General features: G+C 37.3%; 1 protein-coding gene across 1 annotated transcript in view; it reads left to right on the top strand.

The window, feature by feature from the left end:
- The window catches only part of HS2ST1 (heparan sulfate 2-O-sulfotransferase 1), an 84,748-nt gene that overhangs the window by 48,483 nt on the left and 13,467 nt on the right, over positions 1-22,798 (top strand). Inside the window, exons 2-3 of the mRNA XM_075039080.1 lie at positions 13,224-13,462; positions 19,981-20,066. Coding sequence (XP_074895181.1) covers positions 13,224-13,462; positions 19,981-20,066 — 325 coding nt within the window. The remainder of the gene's footprint in view (positions 1-13,223; positions 13,463-19,980; positions 20,067-22,798) is intronic.

Raw genomic sequence — 22,798 nt, 5'->3', positions numbered from 1 at the left:
TGGCAAAAAACTGAAAGGTTTAAGAAGACATGAGCTAATGCAATTGAAGGAGACTGGTATGCAGATGCTATTCTGTAATGTGCATACTGTACTTCTAAATTATTTGTTACCAAACAGTATAAGTTTGTCTATTATTTATTTCTAAGTACCTATTTACTGAACTCGTTGTGTGAGAGCTTTCATTCTTTTTCCCCTACACAGCTTCTTGGTTCCTTTAAGAAAAGTCCAGTGAAGAGAAAACGGCATGAAGAGATGAGGATAACCTTAAAACTTGACATGAATTGTTGATGGGGTGGATCTAGACCAGTGACTGAGGAGATCAAGGGTGGGAGTATGCACATTCTCACTATTATTTACTTATCCTGGAACCATGTGGTTCTATAAAGGACTATCGCCTCTTGGCTTTTCCTTCCTCTTTTCTGCCCATACTTGTGTCTGACTTATTCCTACTATGATATGGTGTCTTTAGGGCTCTGTTGGTACATGGGTAGTTCCCTCTCTAACCACTGCAACTAGATTTGCTGAGGATCATGAGTCAAAGTTTATTTTTATTTTATTTTATTTTTTAATTTTTATATTTTATTTTATTTTTTAATATTTTATTTTACTTTATTCCTTATGTAACAATGTTGCCAGAGAGTCTGTGTCATGGCAAAGAAGTCCTTTTCATGTTTTCCTCTGCTTACTCAGTCTGAAGAATAACTTCAGTGTGTGACATGTTTCTGTAAGGTAATATGTCATCTCCCTGGAAACAGAATTCACCAGTGGTATTTTTTGCTTTGAAGTATCCCAGATAAATAAGCTATTTCTTACAAAAAACTGTATCAATTGGTATATCCTCCCACAGAAATTCGTAACAGTCCCACTCACTCCAGAGTAATGGCTTGGATTAAAGTATCTTTCTGATTTAACACTGAAGAAATAACTTCCACTTCATATACCAAAAAGGAAGACGTGTTTTTCCATACATGCTTTATATCTCCTTACATGGTTACAGCTTGTTAACATAAAAAGGAACTTTTCAACCTTACTATTCATATATACAAGAATAGTAATTGAGACTAATGGAATTTGAGGATGGTGACTTAATGGTGACAAATTTAAATTATATACATGGAAACCATCAGTGGTCACTGGAGACTTAACCCAAAACTCAGGAAATTTGGGGTTCATTTATGGAGATGTGAAGAACAGAGTAAAAGCTTGTTTTAGATGACTATAGTAGCTTCAATACTGGCATAGAAAGGAAGCGTTACAGCTGTACAGCTTCTCTGGGGAAAGCTGAGCTGAGACCAAAACTTGCATCTCTGGCGAGAGCATGTAATTCTCAATGTCACACACCTTCTTTCTCTGGGAACATGGGCCATGATGTTTCAACAAATCTTTACTTCAAAATGTAGTTTTAGCATTGCTGCTCTTACCTGTGCTGACCATGTAATATATTCTTTAATATCAAGTTAAAATACCTTAAGTGGCTCGATATTGACAGTTCAAAACACTTTCTCTCTGAATGACAGCAAAAGGATTATTCCCTTACAGAGCTCTACAGGTTTCAGCCATGTTAGAAATGGGTTAATGCTAGATTTTAGGCTATTGACTATTATTGGAAGCAGCTTACTCTGCTTGTATAAGAGGAAGGACTACCTTTAAAGTCTTAATGTCTGCAAAAGATAATCTGACCAAATATGTGGGTGTTTCTGGTGGTTGGTTTAGGGTTTTTGTTGGGTTTGGTTTTTTTGTTTGGTTGGTTTTTTGTTGTTTTTTTTCCCAAGACCAGTCAGCTTTTTATATGCTGTGCAATTCTACATCAACTGCCAACAAAATGATATGTAAAGCTAAATTATCTTTCCCATTGTTCCAGGGGCCTTCATAAAATGAATATTTTAATGAATTTGAAATACTCAAAAGAGAATCTTCATTCCTTTTTTCTCTAATCTTACTGGTGGTATCTGTAGGAGTTCTTTTCTACTTTTATTTCAGTGGCATTGCACTATCCAGCATAACTTTCTGCAATTCTGACTTTTAGTAAGTCAGATGTCAGTAATGACATCTGATAATAAATAATTGTGGTGTATTTTAGTCAGGAAGCATTGTTAGAGATTGATTAATACAAACCTATTGTATCCCTTACTGCTGTGGGACCAAAAGTCTGAGCAAGGGGCTGGAGTTGTTTTTACCTGTTTGCAACAGCTTCCTAAGATGCAGTGAGGGAATGCCCTTTTGTTCTGGTCCAATTTTCATCAAACAGTCCTCCTTGTTCAAAACCAGACTGATTTGGGGGAAGAACAAAATGTTTCTCATGCATGTAGGAAAACAATTCTTTTTAATTACAAAGCTTAATCCAACCCAAATCAGGATTAACACCCAGAGGCTTTCAGTGAGCAGCTGGCTCTCCTACCAGTGGGAAGTTTTTTGTACAAAACCACCTTACTGCACACCTCACCAATCCTGTACTGTTTCTGTTTTTACCAAGGACAAGGAGCTCCATATCACACTGACATGAAACTAGATAAAGCTCTTGCTTGTGTAATTTTTATTTTGCTAATCAGTGTCTGCTGCAAAGAGTTTTTATAGTAGTGTTGTTGGTATGCAAATATATTTGAACTAAGTATGACTGCCACTGTTTCTTAGCATGAAGAGGATGGGTGTGGAAGGTTTGCATTAACTGGCTACTTGTGTCACAAGTGTTCTCTAATGCATGATTTTGAACTAATCCTGGGGATTTAATCTGGGCTTCTCTCATGAAAGCCCAACTGAATTTCCAGGGTTAGAGCCAGGGAGGGTGCATGTTGCAAGGACTTGCAGGCTTTCCTTTGTAATATTCCATCTACTGACTCCTTGAGTCCACTGGGCCACTGGTCCTTTTAATCCTCTGAAAATCAGAGAGGAAGGACTACCTTTAAAGCAGGTGATTATTTTATTCGGAAAGGAACGAGGTTGATACTGCATGTATTTGTTTTCCTAGTTCTGCCTGAGCTTGGACCCCCAGGGTGTGAAGAGGCGTAAGATATAGCAAGAAGAGTTTTCCAGAGGTAGTTTAAGAACTATTTAATTTAGTGTTTGTTGTAGTTCTAGCATTTAATTAAAAAAGAATTTTTCTCGTACTTTAATTTGTTTAAAATGGCTTTGAGGTTTCTGAAATGTAATTTTTGAGTGGTCTGTGTGTTGTTAGAGCTTATATTTATTCATGCTTATCTTTTTCATCTCCATCTCCATCTCAGATGAGGTCTTTAGTCTGCAAGCCTAAGATTGGAAGAAAAGATAAAGCAGTATTTTTTTATGTATATGTTGATATTTAAGCTACATGAGCTAGCAAATCTCTCAAATAACAATTTGCAGGTTTTTGGGAAAAATAAGACATACTTTTGATTTGTATGTAAAGCAACCAGGGTGTAGAATTAAATTGAAGTTCTTAAAATGAAGCTAAGAGCAAGATAAATGGTTTTCACAAAGAAAACAAAAAGTATAATCAAGAGCTTATCTAGTCAGTATTTTAAAAATGTAATTAAAATTAATTCTGTTATGACTTAACAACAGTGGGGCTCATTCAGCATGCAGACTAATTTCTGTTTTTTTCAAAGGACTTTACACAAACTCCTATAACTACATTAACATCAGAAATCATGTTTATCTCTGTAAATGCTTATTCTGTACACAGGCAATGTTAATTAAGCAAATACCATGCTGTATCTGTTGGTACTACATAGAGTTAACATAATCTTATTCTTGGTACTCTAACTTCCTAAGATTCCTAATAAAATATTTGGATCTTCTACCTTAACCATGTCAGTTGTCGTTCTGATCAGAAGGCAATGCTGTTTGCCACCTTCCTTTTTTTGGCTGCTAGACCAGCTGGCAATAGTTTGTTTTCCAGATTAGGCTAGTTTAGCCAAGAAGTGTGAAGACAAGCAGGGATATAAGTGTAATATGTTGGAAATAACAGTATATCATACCGATTAGCTTTATTAAAAGTGGTGACTTACTGTAATACAGCACTGTCCATACATACATGTCTTTCAATTATTTCAACAGACAGTTGAGTGATCCTTTTTGGTTTTATGCTAGCCAGTACACTTTTAGAAAAGGTAAATGATTGTATGTCTGGAGAAAGCCTGTATAAAATAACAAAACAGTCTCCAGGCTGCCTTACTAAATGGAGTCAGATGATCTACATTGATCTTGCTTGCTTTCATTATTTGAATTGGATTTTGCTTGAAGGAGTGACATGCACATTTGTATAGTAGAACGCTTGTGACAACTGTATCCGTGTATAAAACAGTTCCATTAACTTTTCTTGCTAACACTGAAGACCTGCATTACGATATTAAGGCACTATAAATAAGAGCAAGCTCTGCTCCTACATGCTCAGCTGTGGTTTGTTATTTAGAGAACAAATTCGTGATTTGCAAGTATTTTTCATTGCTGTTATCGTAGTCACAGTACTTCATAACAGTCCACTGACAGTTTGGGGGTTCTGAAAAGCCACAAACCTTTCCCTTGTGTGATTACATCCTTCTCTTTACAGCTATCTGTTATTCAGGTTTCCTTGTCCTAAAGAAAACTGAAATTGCAAGTGACTGGGTGGAAAAAAAGATGAATGATGTCTATTGTGTTTGCTCTCATGCTAAATCATTAACTTGAATTCAACACTTGTGTCAAGCAAAACAGTTCAGTCTGAAGCTGGAGAGTTTATGGAGCTGTTTGACATATGCTTATTTTTAAATCTTACTACTATACCATGTTGCCTAAAATGTTTCTGTAAATTTTTATGTAACTTTGTAATTAGTATTATTTGTAATATTCAGGAGTCATAGTAATGATGCTATAGTTACAGCTGAAGATGTATTTTTAGTATGCACCCTTTCTTTTCAAGCATTTACAAATTTTTCAAAATTTCATATTTGGTGGAATGAACCCTCATTTTTTTCTGGTTTACTGGATGTTATTATGTATAAATGTCAGCTAAAATCCATATTTTTTCTGGGAGTTACTGTGCTTGTTGAGGTACCTAAGCTTTGATCCATAAATGCAATTCATCTGATCTGTGACTTTTCATAGGTTTTTGTTTAGTTTTGCCCTTCCTGGGACAACTTGAGATGTAGGCCCTTACCGGTCCTATGTATTATGTAACTAAAACACAGATTGACTTTACAGTACATGCATGGTATGTCTGATCTTGTGTCAAAAAAGGACCACAACATAGTCTTTCATAAAAATATTCTGCCCAACAGAGGGCTGGAAGGAAAAATGTGTAAGCCTGTATGTAAACTGTAGTTAAAATAAAAAAGGGAAGTACTTGGTCAGAGCTTAATCTTCAAATACTCTCTTCCTTACAAATGCAGTTGATCAGTTGATCAACTAAAAACGATTTGCAGAAAAATGAGAAGTGCAGGCTCTGACGTTAAAACCAGCTTGGATGTATATGTGGGATAGTGATTTCACTGTTTGGTAAAAATTTTTTTTTTCTTCTTAGTTTAATATCAAACCCTTAACAATATTACACACTAATCAATATGCTTCTACTTATGTGTTCAAAATAAAGCCCTGGCAAAAATGCTATCTTGAAATTAAATGACAAGTATCAAATGCTAATGAAACTGTAGCAGGTTTTTCAGCATCACTACTTCTAATTTTCAGACGGCTGCTGCATTAGATTTTAGTTACCGATCTCAGTGCCTAGCTGGAGGTGCCTCCTTGCTGGTTCTTGTTGGGTTTTTTAGGGGGATTATTTTTGCTTTTAACTAGTTCCACTGTGGATTTGTTGGAGTTTAAAGTTTGGAGTTTGAAAACAATTCTCTTCTGTGTGGACTGTTCTTTTTCTTTCTGTTCTGAAAATGCATTAACCACTATTAAAGAAAATGTTTTGGCAGAGTTAGTGACTTTTAATTGTTCACTAAACTACTGGGTTTTATTACAGAAGATCTCTTATACCTGTTTCTTTCATGCCTTACTGGAAAAAAACAAGCTGGAATGAAATTTCTAAAATTAGTCGTTAGAACCTCTTGACACTAAGGCAACTGAATTTTTAGAAGGGGAAGGAAAAGATGGATTTTTTTGACCTGACTGAAAAAACTTAAAATAACTTTTCTGGTATTTTGTGTTCTGTTTCAGTCCTTTTATGTGCTTTGCACGTGATCTTCACTTGCTGTGGGTCAGAACTGGGCTCAGAGCACATATGTGCTGAGGCTGTCCTGGAATTTGAGGACTTTTTAAAGGCAAACACTAAATTAGAAGTTTTAGTAGATATTTCATAGGCTGATTAAAGATAGCTAGATTTGCAAATGAGACCAATAGTCTTTTGTCTAAAATGCAAATAGCTAAAATATCTTAAGTGTTAAGACGTTTTTAGTTAGGTAAGCTGTTCTGAGATGCACAGATAAGTTCTAAGAAAAGAAGAAAGCAAAACATCCAAGGTACTCCTTTTAAGGAGAATAAATTATGGCTATTGCATATGGCATTAGCAGTGATTTCCAGAATTGTGGTTCCCCGAATGGTATCTTTGTTAACCAGAATTTCTGGAGATGTGAAATGATTGACAATAGCGTGGGGGGGAACACAATAGGACCATCCAGCCTCTGTCTAAGGGCAGTCATCTGCTGCTTGAATACCAACGTTCTTGCTAGAGTCAGGTTTCGCCGGTGACTGCAAAATCATAACTAATATTGCAGTTTTGTTTTGTAGCAATCCTTTTATTATTTTTCTTAATAAAAATATGGTACAATGGGGGGTAAATGTGCCTGTGTTGTATTGTTTCACACTTAAGTTGTATTTGTTTTGCCAGTGGAAAGTCACTCACCTCTGATAAACAGAGACGTTGCAAGACTAGCAGTTTGTACTTCTATCATATAGCCAGCATTTTGCTTTCCTTGTTTCTTGATGTTGATTGTAATATGTATATTTACATATGCTAATGGAAAACGGAATAGTTAATTACAATTTAAAGGATGGTCACATAGAGATAGTTGTAAGCAGTCACACTTGAGAGAATCTGAAGTCCCCTGGACTGGTTTGAAGAGCACTGTAGTTACTGGAGCGGGAAGGTAAAGTTTGCTGCACTTTACTGACACTCCCCCTCCACCCAGTGGTTCACCCAGAATTGCCTTGGAGAGGAGTAAACTTTCATTAATCAGCAATAGAGAGACAGCAGGCTTCATGGAATGCCTTTACAGAGGAAAATAAAGTAGGAGAAACCAAAGGCTTGCCCAAAACGTTGGTCTTTGAGTCACCAAGTTGCTGAAGAACTAGTGTAGTGGTTCTGCTGTAAGACTTGAAACTAGAGCAGTATAGATTGTTGTTATTCTTAAAGATCTTTGAAAGAGTTGGTATGTTAATACTGATACCTTGAACAAATTAGACTTTAGGCATTTTTTTATTAATTCAATCTATATTTTTCCTGCAGTTTTAACTGGGTATAGTCATAGCACCATTGATTCTTTCTCTCCTCCTCTCCATCCCTGAAGTATTGATATCCACATAAAGCAGCACTGCTCTGGTTTGTAAGTAGCGTGCTGCTAAACAGCTCCCGGAGGGGGCTGCATTTCAGTGAAGGATGAAGGCTACGTGTATATGGTGGGTGGATATAATTTGAAAATGAATCAGGACATTAACTTTGCAACATAATTATCGTTCATTTTTAAGCTGCTGTTCAGTTTTCATTCTTCATCAGAGGAGAATGGAGTCAATAGTGAGTAGGATTTCCATCCTGCCCTGGTTCAGTAGTTAGGCCAATCATGTGTTTAATGCAGCTTTTGGGCAAGGAAACAGCTTGAGAGCTGCTCAGTGCCTCAGGCTACCAGCTGCTTGCCTAATTGGCCTGGGAGCACAGTGGAAAGAAAGCTGAGACACCAAGTCAGCTGGCTTCAATATTGTTCCCAACTGGAAGAAACCTGCTTATTGGTTTGAAGTGGCATCCAGTATTGTGAATACACAGCAACTGTTTGCTCAGGGATGGTGCTATCAATCCTAGCTGTCTGGTTCCTTCACATCAAATCAGTGTGAGTGAAGTTTGAATCCACATTTTTTTCTTCTGTGGGCAACACTTGAAGGCTGCTGAGCTAAAATTTATTTTAAGACTGAGCCTCTCCTCATCTGAGTGGGAGGTTTCACAAGGAAGCATGGCAGGCGCATAAGACACGTTGAAGAGAGAGCCTAAATACTATCTGTAGATACATACAGAAGGAAAACAGACATAGAGGACAAAGAGCGTAGTTTGGGGAACTAGAGCGGTATGCTCTGAATTATTCTTCTGGCTACTCAGTTAACTTGAATTTGACAGCCAGTGAGGTTCAAAATGTATCCTTCATCAAGAGTGCTAAGCTATAGGGGAAAGAAGAGTTTCTGATTTTGATAGATTTTCTTGTTAAGAAGTCCCAGGAGGGTCTTGTGCTTTTGTGAAAAATGTGAGGAATTTGAAATGTTTTGTTTTGTTAACCTTTAAGTTGTTAAAATCCATGCCACTCTATTTTGTTTGGGAAGATTGTGTTTTGTATGCAGTTAACACTTGGATTTGAAGTAAATGCTAATAAACTTGTTTTACCTAAGATATTCATCTGTTTGAATGTGCAAGGAATGTAGACAAATAACTGCTTATGATCACAGTGATATGTTTATATAATTATGTAAATATTGTTCAGTTGGGTTTTCAAATATTTTTATAGATATGAATGGGTCTGGTGCATTTTCACAGGTGATTTTATTGGCTGAGATCCTAACAAAATAACGCTTAAGCAATCAAACTTGGTCTGTCCATTTCTCTCCAAGTGTTACTTTTCCTGTTAATAACTTTTTGACAAATTTATTGGCAAACTGCTTTGATTGAAAGGGCAGTGATCTTCAAGATAATTTTGAATTTTTCCATAATCAGTGGTGGCATACAGATTGAATGTTGCTGTTAGTGCTTCTGCTGAAAGAGAAGACATAACTTGTCCATTATATGTTATTTTCTGGTAGCATCTGACTGGCAAAACAACTTGTTGCTAGCCATGATATTTCCTGGTTTATTGCTACAAGAGGATGGCTCAAGAAATGTAAGTCATGGGAAGATGCTGACAGTTACAGAAATGGGATAAAGGAGGATTTCAAAGAACATGTAGACAAATAGGTGAGAAAACAAGCTTGTTCTGTTGTTTACAAAACAGCTGCTTCTGCCAGCTGAAGACTTTCTGCAAGTAATTCATCTGCTGGTAAATAAACACTGTAGCAACCTTTATTACGCTGATCATATATGGTGTTGCCTGTGTGCAAACTGTCCTTGCAGTTGATGAATGTTTGCATGTGGGACAACTGCTGATGACAGAACAGCATTTTCCCTGACTGTAGAGTAATTATATTATTTATTACAGTGAACCCGAACAGGCAGTAATAAAAAAGTGAGACAGAATATTTTATGCCTTAAAATTATCCTGTATTATATTACTATGAAAATCTGTCTTGTATTCAAAGTACCACTTACTTAAATGCTGCTTATCTTTTTAAGTTGATGTAGTTAATTAGTGTCAAACTTAGTGTGGACAGTCTTAACCCAGTTTAGACACTTGATTCTTAATAATTTTGCCTAGATGTTTTTGTTACAAAATCAAGTTTAAATAGAATGCAATGAAAGCAATGAGACTGTAGGACATCATTTTGTCCACAGGATCTCTGATGGGAAAGAAATGACCTAACCTGATGATTTGTTTTAAAATTGATTTCAGTGAAACCAATCCAACCTTACATAGACAAGTTCTCATAATCAAAGTTAAATTTGCAGGGCTGTCATCTAAGGAGATATTTGGTAAACAAAATATAGTTAATAAATACCTAGCATCTTCTTCCTCCCTATCTTTCACATGTAAAAAGTCATTAACGCATACTTTGCGTTTTCTACCATACTTCTAAAAACATACAAGCAATGTTCATTTTTCAGCCATTACTACAGGACTTTTACTTCCAAGATTATTTAAATTTTATAGAAGAGCAAATGAAATTGTTAATCAAATGCCCATCAACTCCTCAAATTCTCTAACTTCTGGTTAACTAGTTATCCCAAAAACTATTCTCAGTTGCATGTTACCATCACTGGACCTCTTCCCCCTCCCCAAATAAATAAATAAATACATAAATAAATTTCATACGGATCAAATCATGTGCCATTTTAAGAGTTCACCTGACTTTTCAGAAAGTAACGAAACAGCTTCCTGACTTCACAGGAAAAACTGCAAACTATTCTTGACTGGGAAAAACGTGCATATTTACAAAACTTGCAATTTTCCTTGTGTTATTAATAGACTACAGTGAAATAGGCCATTAGGATGGCTGACCAGTTAGACACTTTCAGATGCTTCTCACTAGCTCTAGCTTCCTTTGCACTTCAGCAGTTTATATCCTGCACTTCATCTCAGCTTTTGGGTTTTAACTATTGCAGTTACTTAAAAAAGTGATTTCGGTTCTGCTTCATAAAGATTAGTTTTCATTCTAATTGGAAATATAAAGCCTCCATATTCTTTGATAATAGGACTGTCTGTGTACTTCGCAGTTGTGAAGGTTCTCCTCCTTGCATGGGTTCTTGCTTTCCCCTCTCAGCATATGAAGTTGAAGGTGATTGTATGCAATAGCCTTTCTGCTAATTGCATCTAATCATACATCTTTTATATCTTATGCATAGCCTTTAAAGTGCACTTATCACACTAATTCTTGAATCATCATGGTTTCAAATACCTCGTTAGAGGAACACTTCTCATCACTCTTCATGCAAATCATGTCTATTTCTCACAAATGTTTACTTCTTACATGTAAAAGGGGAAGCTTCCCTCTGCACCAGCCAGCCTTGTCAGCTCTGGAGGTCTGTGCAGTTAAGATTCAAATCTAGCTGAGATCTACTACTCTGGTGTAGAAAATACAAATTAAATTTGTTTCATTTCAGTCTCTCTAGCTGCTGTGCAGTATCCATGTAGCCTTGGGCAGCTATGTGGTTAACTATGTCTCCTACCAAATGCTTCCTCTAATCTGTTACTGGCAGGACGGGTAGTCGTGCTGGTCCCTTTTCGTTGTAGTCCTCTTCAGATAGATGAAACCTGTGTCTGTTGCCTCATCACTTTCCAAAATAGGACGTTTGCCAGCAGTGATGAGAGAGGTAGCAAATGAGAAAGGAAGGAGCAAAAACTGTGACTGATGTAGTGGGGAGCAACAGATGTCATGTGGAAAATTGAGATATACTCAATAAGCATTTTCTACAAACATTTTCATACTGATGTAACTTAGTTATGGGGTGTGAGATACGAGCATATGAGAGAGTGAGTGAGTTTAAGCTTTGAAGCATTTCAGACAGATGGAAGTTTGTGGTTGAAGACAATTTATGTGGAATTACAGGCTAGTGGTGTTCACAGCTTAATGATTCTGCTTTAAAAATGATTTTATGTTATAATTAAAGAGAAGTAATGAAAAAGAGTAGAAAGAGCTGGGTTACAGGAAGCCAGGGAAGTAAGGGCCAAGAGCTGCTGCTGTTAAAAGCGTGTCATCCAGAAAGAGCTATACCCTGCATAAGAACATAATACAGTGAATTATAGGTTACTCTTCTGATACCAACTTCAGCTTGTGGTTGGCCAACGCAGATTTCTTTGAATACATTATTAAAGGCAATATCACAATAAATGAATCAGAAAAGATGCTTTGACATCTGTATTACAAATTGTATTAAAGTATTGTTATTGTTGTGGTTTAACCCCAGCCAGCAACTAAGCACCATGCAGCCACTCGCTCACTCCTCCCCCCTGCCAGTGGGATGGGGAGGAGAATTGAAAAAAAAAGTAAAACTCGTGGGCTGAGATAAGAACAATTTAATAACTAAAGTAAAATAAAATGTAATACACTAATAGTAATAAAATATAATAATAATAATTGTAATTGTAATGAAAAGGAATATAAGAAAAAAGAGGAAAAAACCCCACAAACAAGAAAAGACAAGTGATGCACAACGCAATCGCTCACTACCGGCTGACCGATGCCCGAGCAGCGATCCGCCCCTCACAGCCAACTCCCCCCAGTTTATATGCTGAGCGTGATGTTCTATGGTATGGAATATCCCTTTGGCTAGTTCAGGTCCGCTGTCCTGGCTGTGCTCCCTCTCAGCTTCTTGTGCACCTGCTTGCTGGCAGAGCATGGGAAACTGAAAAATCCTTAATTTAGGAAAAGCGCTACTTGGCGACAACTAAAACATCGGTGTGTTATCAACATTATTATCACACTAAATCCAAAACACATCGTACCATCTACTAGGAAGAAAATTAACTCTATCCTAGCCAAAACCAGGACAAGTATATACTTACCTAGAACAGAATAAAGCTGTGTCTGAATCAGCACAAACTATTTGATATTCAGCAGCGGGGGGGAGGGGGAAAGCTGTAATACTGTGGGGTTTATTTTCCAAATAGGGTCTTAACACTTGAAGCAGAGTTCAATTACTCAAAGTATTGCCCTTTGCATAAAAGGAAAAATGGTTTATTTGCAATGTACTCACCTTGCGAAAACGTCTTATTCATAGCTTGTGTTTCTATGTTTGTTTCTTATTGATGTATTTGATGTATTTCAGTACTTGGAGATCACTCTTCACCTTATTGTTAACTGTTTCGTAAGCATCTTGTGCTTCTATTCTTGTCAAACTTGAAATTAATAAATCCAACTGAATTTTTGCAAACCCATTTATTGTAATGCTTTATGCTTGGGGCTTGTATCAATTGAAATAACAAAACAATGGTTTCATCTGAGTTCCGGTGCCTCTACACAGTTAATTGACTAAATCTCTAGTGTTAGTGTTTCTACTGTTTTCAGAAAATTCATATTCTCCAAATTGCTTGAGTTATTACTTCAATTATAATTTTTAAATAGGTCTTTTATAGAAATTTGGGGTATCTTGGGGATGTCACCATTTTGATAGTGCATTATAGACATTTTTCTTTAGAGGCAGTGGCTTTCAGTAACATTAGTGTGAGTCACAGAATACGGTATGTGTTCCCTAAGCATGTTGTTTTCTAGTCTTCATGTTCTGTGTCAGACTAACTCACTTTTTATCATTCATACATTTTATAGATTAAGTTTTGCTTCAGATGTGTCAGAAATATATATGACAGCAAGTGTTTCCTTTATTGCTGAGGAGTTACTGCTTTTTACCAGGTTATTTGCATTCTATGGTTTGAAATTCAAATTAGTGATTTTTACATCATAATTTTGTATTTGTCATCCTTGAACAGAAAGGGCTATTGCAAGACATGAAGTCAGAGAAATAGAGCAACGTCATACAGTAGATGGCCCGCGACAAGATGTGACACTGGATGAAGAAGATGATGTGGTGATTATTTACAACAGAGTACCTAAGACTGCCAGCACATCCTTCACAAATATTGCCTATGATCTTTGTGCAAAGAACAAATATCATGTTCTACATATCAATACAACCAAAAATAATCCTGTTATGTCTCTGCAAGATCAGGTAAGCTGCTGCATTTGGGATGCCTTTATTAAACAAGGGGAAAGTATAGAAAACTTTTTTGCTCTTGCAAACTTATATGGTCTGATGGAATTGGCTTTTATGTCACTTTTTCCAATATAAATGAATTCTAATGTGTTTATATTTTCTTTGTAGAGAATATTATTTATTAATAAATTAATCCACAGCTGGGCTACTGGAGGTGGCAAGTATCTGTTTATCGGACATAAACAAAGCTAAAGAGGGACACAGCTAGGGAAGAAATGACCTTTGTTGTTATAGCTGTAAAAGTTTATTGTATTGTCAACTGTCTGCCTTTTGGCTGCATAATAGTATTTGCCTGTCATCTCCATCTGCAGTGAATGCAGTCTTATGTGATTTCCTCTCTGAGTAGTGCAGGCACTGTGCCATGCTGTCAGGGCTATACTTCTGTCTTTGGCACGAGGTCTGGTCAGGTTGCACAGGTGATAAAAAACAGTAGAAAGAAGTGGTTGTAAATAGCTTGCAGTCTAAAGGATGGGTCACTTTGCATCCACTTAAAGTTCTCACTAAAGTCAGTGTAGTTCCAGGCTAGAAATGATCGTGGCTACCACTGCATCAGATGATGAGTATTAAAAAAAGATGATGAAGGATCAATGCTCTTGTTTTTCTCAGGGTGGGGTGTGGTGAGGGAGTAGATATTTTGTTTTAATTTTTAAAATAATATTTCTTTGCTTGTTGTGACTGCACATGCAGGGAACCCAGGTCAAAGGTCTGAAACATCACTATGTCATCATCCCTGTCTGTAAAACAAATGTTTCCAAACTCTCAGGTGTGTACTACTGGATGTATGCTGATCATCTTAAGCTGATATGCAGCAGAAGCAGGAGCTGTTCTGCATTGCAGCATGTCAGCACTGAGGCTTCCAGCTCCTTTAGAAGTGCATGCCTACAGGCAGAAGCAGCTCAGAACAGCTGCTGGAGTGGGGTGAGGGGAAGCAGATGGTAATGGGCCCTCCACTTTCAGTTCTGTATGTGGGAGAAAGAGTGAGGTAGGGATCTCCGTGCAGGGGACATAGAGTGTACTTGGGGTAGTACTGGGAACCTTTGTTGTGATAGTGAGGTTGTGTTACTGTTGGGTTTTTGCTGTTGTGAAATCTTTTCCTAAATATGAAGGTGATGTCATACGGGATTACTAAGAGTAAATCTGGTAGCCATCCCTGTAGTCTTGTCCACTGCATAGAACAGTTACTAAAGACCTGTGCATTAAGCAGAGTGATTTTTCAAAACACTTAACAAGCCTATGTCTGTTAATTAAAAATCATGCTCAAGTCAGTCATACTTGGTGCTGCACTTCCAGCCACAGATTCTGTTTCTGTCAGAGTGTCTCTTTGAATTGTAGTGGTCTGTCTTGAAGGACAGGAGAGCTAGTCCTTGATGGTATAAATTAAACATAGGCAAACTTGCCTTAAATTTCTACTTTTGTTTGAATTTCATTCAAATCAGATTTGTTCTTTACTGGCTTTGCTTTGCCTAAGAGAAACTCTCCTCCTCATCTCCACTGTAATAATTAACTACTGAAAAATGAAAATCCATCAGTGCTGGGCATGTATATAGTACTGGCAGTCCTGCCTTCGTTTGATACTATGCTGTTGTCCAAGGTGGTAAATTATGTTGTTTAATTAGACAATTGATATTCCTCTTCTTCAATGGCCATTAACTGGGAGGTGCTGCTGATGAAAAACTTTGTATTGCATAGTTGTTCAAAGAAGTAGAAATAATTATTTATCTTTAGTGTATCGAGATAGCAACTTGCTGTTGTAAGTCATAATGCATAATTCTGGAGATGGCAAGGGTGCTGAGTAGTAGCTGATGAGGCTTACTCTTTGTGGGCTTGGATTTGCATGAAATATTCACATGGCACCTTCATCAGTACAGCTCGCTTGAGTACATTAGGTGTATATGCACTGGTAGTAAAATACATAAACATATCATAGAGACAAAATTGTTTTATCAGTTATACTGTTTGTTAAAGCAAATCTCCCTAAGCAAGGTGAAGATTGTCTTGGGCCTGACATCAATTTGTAAAATAGTGAGCCTTCTGTGATGCACTACTTCTGTACTTTTTCCAAACTACTCTAATTCTGTAACAGATTTTAAGTGCTCTGCCCATATGTGAAACCTTTACTTCTTGAATGCTATCTGAAAAAAACACTATTTAAAATCCACTCCAAATATCATCTGTATCTGATTTGAGATGATCTGATAAGAGTCCCTAACACATCCATTTTAGTTTCAAGTGGAACTTTTTCCCAGCAGGCCTCCTTTCTTTTGCAGCTTCTCTGACAGCAGGATCGTGGGAACTGCCCCTCTTTCCACAGGTTGGGCCTTTTCTTTGCAGCAAGCTGAGTGCCATGTTGCCCATGTTGCGTTTCTGACCTGTGTGGTCTGTAACAAAAAGACTTGCTTTCATTAAATTGGAGTAGTTGTTTGGTTGGATTTTATTTGTTGCTTGCATGTTTCAGTACTGATACTTTTTGTCCGTACAAGTATGCCTGTGTTATGGCTAGTTGGATGGCATACCAGCCACACAAACTTAAGCTTTTTTGTTACATGGTGAAATTGTCATCTAAAACATTTAGAACGAAATTACTGTTCTGTCTTGCAGCATGTAGTCTTGATGTATTATTAGAAAAGAGGGTATGAGAACACATTCTCTGTACTATTGTTGTGAACATAGAAAAGCCGTGATACAATTATCCAGCATTTCACTCCCTCAGCTTGCTGTTTTTCTGTTCCATGTTCTTTTTTCTCCTGCAATTTCTCTCTCCATTTTTCTCAAAAGAACGACCCGAAAATATATAATCTCGCTTCCAAATGTATTCTATAACAGTGACCTCTCAGAGGATAGCACACTCATACTGACTTTAGTAGTACTTATTTCCTCTGCTGGTGAAGGTTTCAGTGGCTGTCAGTGGAAGTTCCAGAAGTGGAACAAGTAAAAGGTTGCAGTGACGCTTTTAGAAGTGGAAATACCGTCATGTGCTCCTGAACATTTAAGAATTTTTCTCTTGGAGTTAGATGGCCTAGTGAGTACTAGTGTCCATTGCTGTACATGTGCCAATTGTATTTCTCCTTCTGAGGAAGAACTGTTCATGCGAGGCGGCTATCCTGGCTGTATTGTGGCTGAACTGGTAAACTCTGTCTTTTCAGCATCTCACAAAATTGCTTCTCAGCTGCCCTTGCCTTGAGCTTGCTTGTGGTTTCTCATGGCATGCAGCCAAAGGTGTGCTGCTAGCCTGTTTCCCGCACTGCTGACCCTCTGATTTAGAGCTAACTAGAAGTCATAAGCTTGTATGACAATTTGGATAGCTAAGCTACCAGTGACTTCCTGCAGAGAGATTCTGATTCAGGCATCCCATCATGCTTGGCCTTTTAAATCTGAATCTGAGATTTCCGTTAATGGGAACACTGTGTTGGTCTTCAGTCTTACTTGGGAGCCCTTTTTTTTTGTAGTTTGAATGGAAGATCCTCACGTGTCCTCACCAGACTGGGCTTGTGATATTCATACCCCCAGTTATTTGTAATTTTAAGTCAGTTATTCAGCAATTGGCAAACAAAACTAGAATATGATGATGTGAAAAGCTGGGGCTTTTTGGTATCCAAAAGTCAATGTGATACCAAGCCACAAGGTAATGACCATACCACCTTCTGGGGGCAGAGGGTATGTGTGAGTGTGTTCAGACTATAGAGAAGAGGGATTGGTAGAAGCAGTTAGTGGACAGAGATGACAGCTTACATCACCTTGGTTTGCATGCACAGATTTCCCAGGGCTTTTTGCTCAGACCAAGTATGCTGTTTTGTTTTGTTGTTTTTTTTTTCCTTCTGGCTCACTGGGACTTGTTTTAAATTCTTATCGTCCTAGAAACTGAATGTATTTAACTTACCTTTCAGGACATCTTACGCCCCCAGAGTACGTTTGATCTGGCTTTTTAATTCAGTGAAGCTCAGCTGATTTCTCACTTACTAAAGGCTGTGAAGCAACTTTGTAGCTGATTATATAAAAGCACCATGAAACAACTTCACAGGAATTCCATTCACGTCTATCTGAACTTTTCAAGTAACCTCAAATTTTACTCAGTTGGGTTCAGATGGAGAAGCTTGCTCAGTCTCTTGAAAGCTCCAGTATCTGCTAAGCCCTGAAAAGAAAGGTAAAATTGATCATATTTAACAGTATGAAGCAGCAAGCAATACTCATCTCTGCCCTAAAATGTGTGAATCCAGACTCATTAGGCTGGCTGTGACCTGGAACAATTCTGATTTTTTGGAATGCCTCAAACTCAGGATGGGCTTGGGAGTAGGGAAATAATCCTTTGCCTGCAGGCTAGTTATAGGTGTTAAAAACTTAGTTCTCAGGGGCACAGCGTGTTGCTAGTCCATCTTAATGCAGATGTAAATGTCACAGCTGTCTTACAAAACCTTCCTAGCCTTCTCTTAGCTTGCCTGGTGTTAAAGTTAATAAAAGGCTAGAACATCCATCCTATGTTCACAGAAATTATTTCCTTAGCAGACAACAACATTGTAAGGCAAAGACAATACAGGATTTTTTTAACCATTACTGGAACATCTAAGGTTTGATGCCAGGTGGTGGTGGCATGGGGATCTAAGACAGAACTGACCCTTGGGATTTTGCACTTCATGTAGCTGGTGCTAGATTTCAGAAAGCTTGTTCATGGAAACGTAACTGAAATGTAGGCTTTAAAATGCATGCTGCACTACACACAATAGATGGCATAACTGGTTTACTTGCAGAGTTGTATCAACCAACCATGACATTTTGGGGTTTGGGGGTGAGGGAAGGGAGGATAATATATACTTTTCATTTAGGAAGCTTCTTTCCCAGGTAAGTCTCTTGACTTTCTTTCTATAAATAGAAATATTCACAGCTGAGGCTCTCCACTGAAAGTATTATGTCATTAATCTTTGAGAGGTACAGTCAATGAAAGTATGGTTTGTTTCAGTAGCAGTAAAGGTAGTTCAACTGGATTCAAAGTCTCATAGATATATTACCAGTTTGTGCTGCAGACAAAACCAGACAGAAAGCAAATGCAGTTTATGAAACACCATTGTATAACATTGTGCAGTGTTTTTCAGCTAGATTTGCCACAATTTTCATGTGCAATGTATGTTTTAAATTGTGAAATGCCACAGACTGTGAAACTTGTACACTGAAAAAATGAATGCTGCCTGTTATTAAAAAGTAATGTGCTTTTTTTTTTTTACCTGAGAGTCCAAGAGCTAGTGTTTGAAGAAGTAAAGATTACCAGCCTCTTAAATCCTAGACTGTGAGTTTTGCACGTTTGAAGAAACAGCAGCAGGCCAGTCTTGCCTCTTAAAATCCTCAATTGGTTGGTCAGAATAAATGATAAATAGCATGTTTTGGGATACTTTCAATCCGTTAGACCTTATGGAATGTTAGTGTGTTGTCTTGAGCTCTCAAACTTTCCTTTTTTGACTCTCTTGTCTCACCTCAGTATCTTAATGGTTATCTATGTCACTGTATAACAGAAAAGATATTGTAGATGTGCAGGGAACGCTATCTTCTAATTCTCAGCTTCAGAAATGGCATATCATTTTCAGACAGCTCAGGCAGTACAAATTTATCATCTTTTCTTTATTATCCAATTCACTAGTTTTGAAATAACTCTCAGAGTTAAATGCTTTGATGTTTAAAATATTCTGTTCATTTAATAAAGCCAAGCTATATCAGGATTTGCATGTCCCACTTAATTTGATCATACTTTCTGGTTTGGGGCGTGTATCTTATTTTGTTCTTTGAAATGTAAAGCTATTCCTATTTTTGTGAAGTTTGCCGATAACTGCTTTATCAGCCCTTGTTTAAGAGCTCCTTCATGCTTTAACATGGAAGTTTCACTGACATTTTAGGCTTAAGATATCTATTAAAAATGGTAAACTATAATTCTAATTTACACTGTATACATTTATAAAATTTCTGGATTACTCATACATTGGATCTGGGGATGGGGGAGCAAATGAACCATCAGATTTGTTTCTTATGTCCCAGTAAAACAGGTCTAAGAACATGCTTGTAAATCTGGTACACTTTTATTTGAGGGACTAAATACAGATCAGACAATTCCATCAAAGGTGTACTTGCATTTCTACTTATTGCTGAGGGAATTCCTCATTCCTTTCAAATCACAAATAAAATGGACTGACAAAAATTTAAATGCTTGTCTTGCTAATGTTTTTTGTGGTAGCTTTCCTTGGACTGCCGTTCTGATTGCTGTATTCTGCTTTTGTTTAGTTTCTGATCATTAAATAGCGATGATCTAAAATGAGTCAACTGTATGCTTGCAGAAAAGTCTATTTTAGCTGGCACAAGTTCTTTGGTAATATTCAAAATAGACTTTTTTTCTAATGCATTGTAAGATTTTACTTACAAACCAGAAAATACCATGTATGGGGAAACTTAATGTGTTCCAGCTGTGCAGAAACACTTTCTGCTGTGTACTTCTACAGGTCCGATTTGTGAAGAATGTGACTTCCTGGAAGGAAATGAAACCAGGATTTTACCATGGACATATATCTTACTTGGACTTTGCAAAGTATGTTACCCTTGGATTTATCTGTTGAATAGCATAGTAGTTTGAGTTGCTTGGATCCAGCTGGAATATTAGTGCCCTCTAGTGATGAAAGTCTGACAACTGCAGTTCTGAAAAATTCACACACTGAAATTGCTATGATGAGCAATATTTGGGTTTGATTTTCACAGTTTTCTCTTGTCTTTTTGCATGATAAATGTAGCCGAGTCTCATTCAAAACTATTTATGTGCTAGGTTTAGTATTCCTTCTCTGAATTACAAGCTTGTTTTACTGAAAATCCTGGCTTGTCTCTGGAACATTGGCAGTTTTGCTTTAGGATTGGCTTCCCATTCTGGGAAGTTTAAGATACCTATTCTCAAATATGTTTTGTATAACAGCTAATACCACCTGCCTCTTAAATTATGTAGTTCTTCTCTATCAAAGTATCCCTTTATACTTTATCAAAATATTAAAAGTTCTATTTTAAAGCAGTTTTCTGGCCTATAGTAATTTGACTTGCTGTAAAAAACATTGAAATAATTCTTGTGGAATTAAATCCTGCTACTTCTAAAATTAATTTAAAAGAAAATGAGGTAAAAATCTTCCCAGTGACTTCAGAGGTTCAGGAATCATATCTCGATTGCAGCTTCCATGTGTTTTTTTCTTGTCTTATTTTTGCTTCTGGATCTAAAGCAGTGATCCTCAGCAGCTCAGTCTTGTGAAACCTCCCCTTGAACTGGCAAGTCAGTTTTGCTTAAGATGCTTACTAGGCAGTGCTTCATCCTGCACTTGCAGCATGTGGAAAATGAAATTTAAAATTGAAAGTGGAATTTTCAGATCTCAGCATATTCAACTGCACAAACAACAGTAACCACTACTTTTACCTCTTGCTGGTGGTCAATCCTCAGTATTGGTTTTGTGTATTAAAACATTTATTTAATGAAATTAGGTTTTTGTATGTAGGAATTTCTTTTGTTTAGTCATTGCTTTTAATCATTCTGTTATGTACACTGATTTTTCATTCTAGCTTTTTATTACAAAGAATGAGAAGGGGAAGTGAGAGCTTCGTAGATTCCCAGTACAGTATATTATATAATAGTAAATGCTAAAAGCTACAGTAGTAGCTGGAAATTACCAATGGCACCAAGTAAAAACTTGAAGTTTACAAAAAGTAACAGGCAAGAAGTCTTAATTGCAAATAAGTCAATAAAATAAAATGTGTCAAATTTTGTTAGCTTCCTTTCTGCCTTTTTAAAGTTAAAATGCTGCAACATTAATAAACTCTTGAACATTAATAAGCCCTTTCTGGAACAATAAAGGTGAATGTTATTTTATACATTACTCACTTCATAAAGCTGAAAACACTTTCAGATACTAGAACTTTTTAAACTAAAATGATTATTTTACATCTAGAAAGCATCTAAGCAATTTCACAGATTTCTTTGATCTGCATCTTCCCTTCAGGTCTGTGTTATCCTTTTGTTTGTTTGTCATCCTTTCACCTAGATGATTTAGTTTTTTCCTACAACACCTTGCTTTCTCATACTTTGGGTTTTCGTTATTAAAAGAGTATCTTGAATACTCTGGTTGTGCTTGACAAGGCCCACACTTTTAAGGCTGTGAGGTACATTCTTGTAGTGGAGAGATGTAAAATATTTCAGAAAAGTCTATGCCTGCTTATACGCGGACATCAGAAGTACTTCTTAAATTATGCTGAAGCTTGAAGTACTTGATTCAGTCAATGACTTCCAGTATTGAGGACAGATTATCATAACCCATCCATGTAGAAATCACAGTAGCAAAAGTTTAAATTTTTTTTCCTCTTTTTTTTTTAAATTTCTGATCCACCCTTATTCCCTACTTTCTCTAGTAAACGGTTGGAGAAAAAGTTCTTTGACAATGCAACTGCCAAATTATTATCATTATTAATAAAGTTACAGTAGTAAGTGGCTTATGTTATCATACCTGAAGCCGGTTTTGCAAGGTCATATGCAAATCCATATGAATGTACAATCCGGCACAAACATTTTCAAGGGCTTTCACTATCGTGGTTTAACCCCAGCCAGCAACTAAGCACCACGCAGCCGCTCGCTCACTCCTCCCCCATCCAGTGGGATGGGGGAGAAAATCGGGAAAAAGAAGTAAAACTCGTGGGTTGAGATAAGAACGGTTTAATAGAACAGAAAAGAAGAAACTAATAATGATAACACTAATAAAATGACAACAACAATAATGAAAGGATTGGAATGTACAAATGATGCGCAGGGCAATTGCTCACCACCCGCTGACTGACACCCAGCCAGTCCCCGAGCGGCGATTCCCTGCCCCCACTTCCCAGTTCCTACACTAGATGGGGCGTCCCATGGTATGGAATACCCCGTTGGCCAGTTTGGGTCAGGTGCCCTGGCTGTGTCCTGTGCCAGCTTCTTGTGCCCCTCCAGCTTTCTCGCTGGCTTGGTGTGAGAAGCTGAAAAATCCTTGACTTTAGTCTAAACACTACTGAGCAACAACTGAAAACATCAGTGTCATCAACATTCTTGCATACTGAACTCAAAACATAGCACCGTACCAGCTACTAGGAAGACAGTTAACTCTATCCCAGCTGAAACCAGGACATTCACCCCTTCATTTAACCCACAGATACGTATTATTGATTAAGGCTGCTACTATATCAAAATGGTTTGTTATAGCCTTCTACAGCACTTGCAGTAGAGTCTGTAGGAGGGGACACGTGCATGTCTCAAGCGCTTCAGTG

The sequence above is a fragment of the Buteo buteo genome, chromosome 10, assembly GCF_964188355.1.
Source record: "Buteo buteo chromosome 10, bButBut1.hap1.1, whole genome shotgun sequence".
Lineage (NCBI taxonomy): Eukaryota > Metazoa > Chordata > Aves > Accipitriformes > Accipitridae > Buteo > Buteo buteo.
This window is presented reverse-complemented; position numbering and strand designations above follow the sequence as displayed.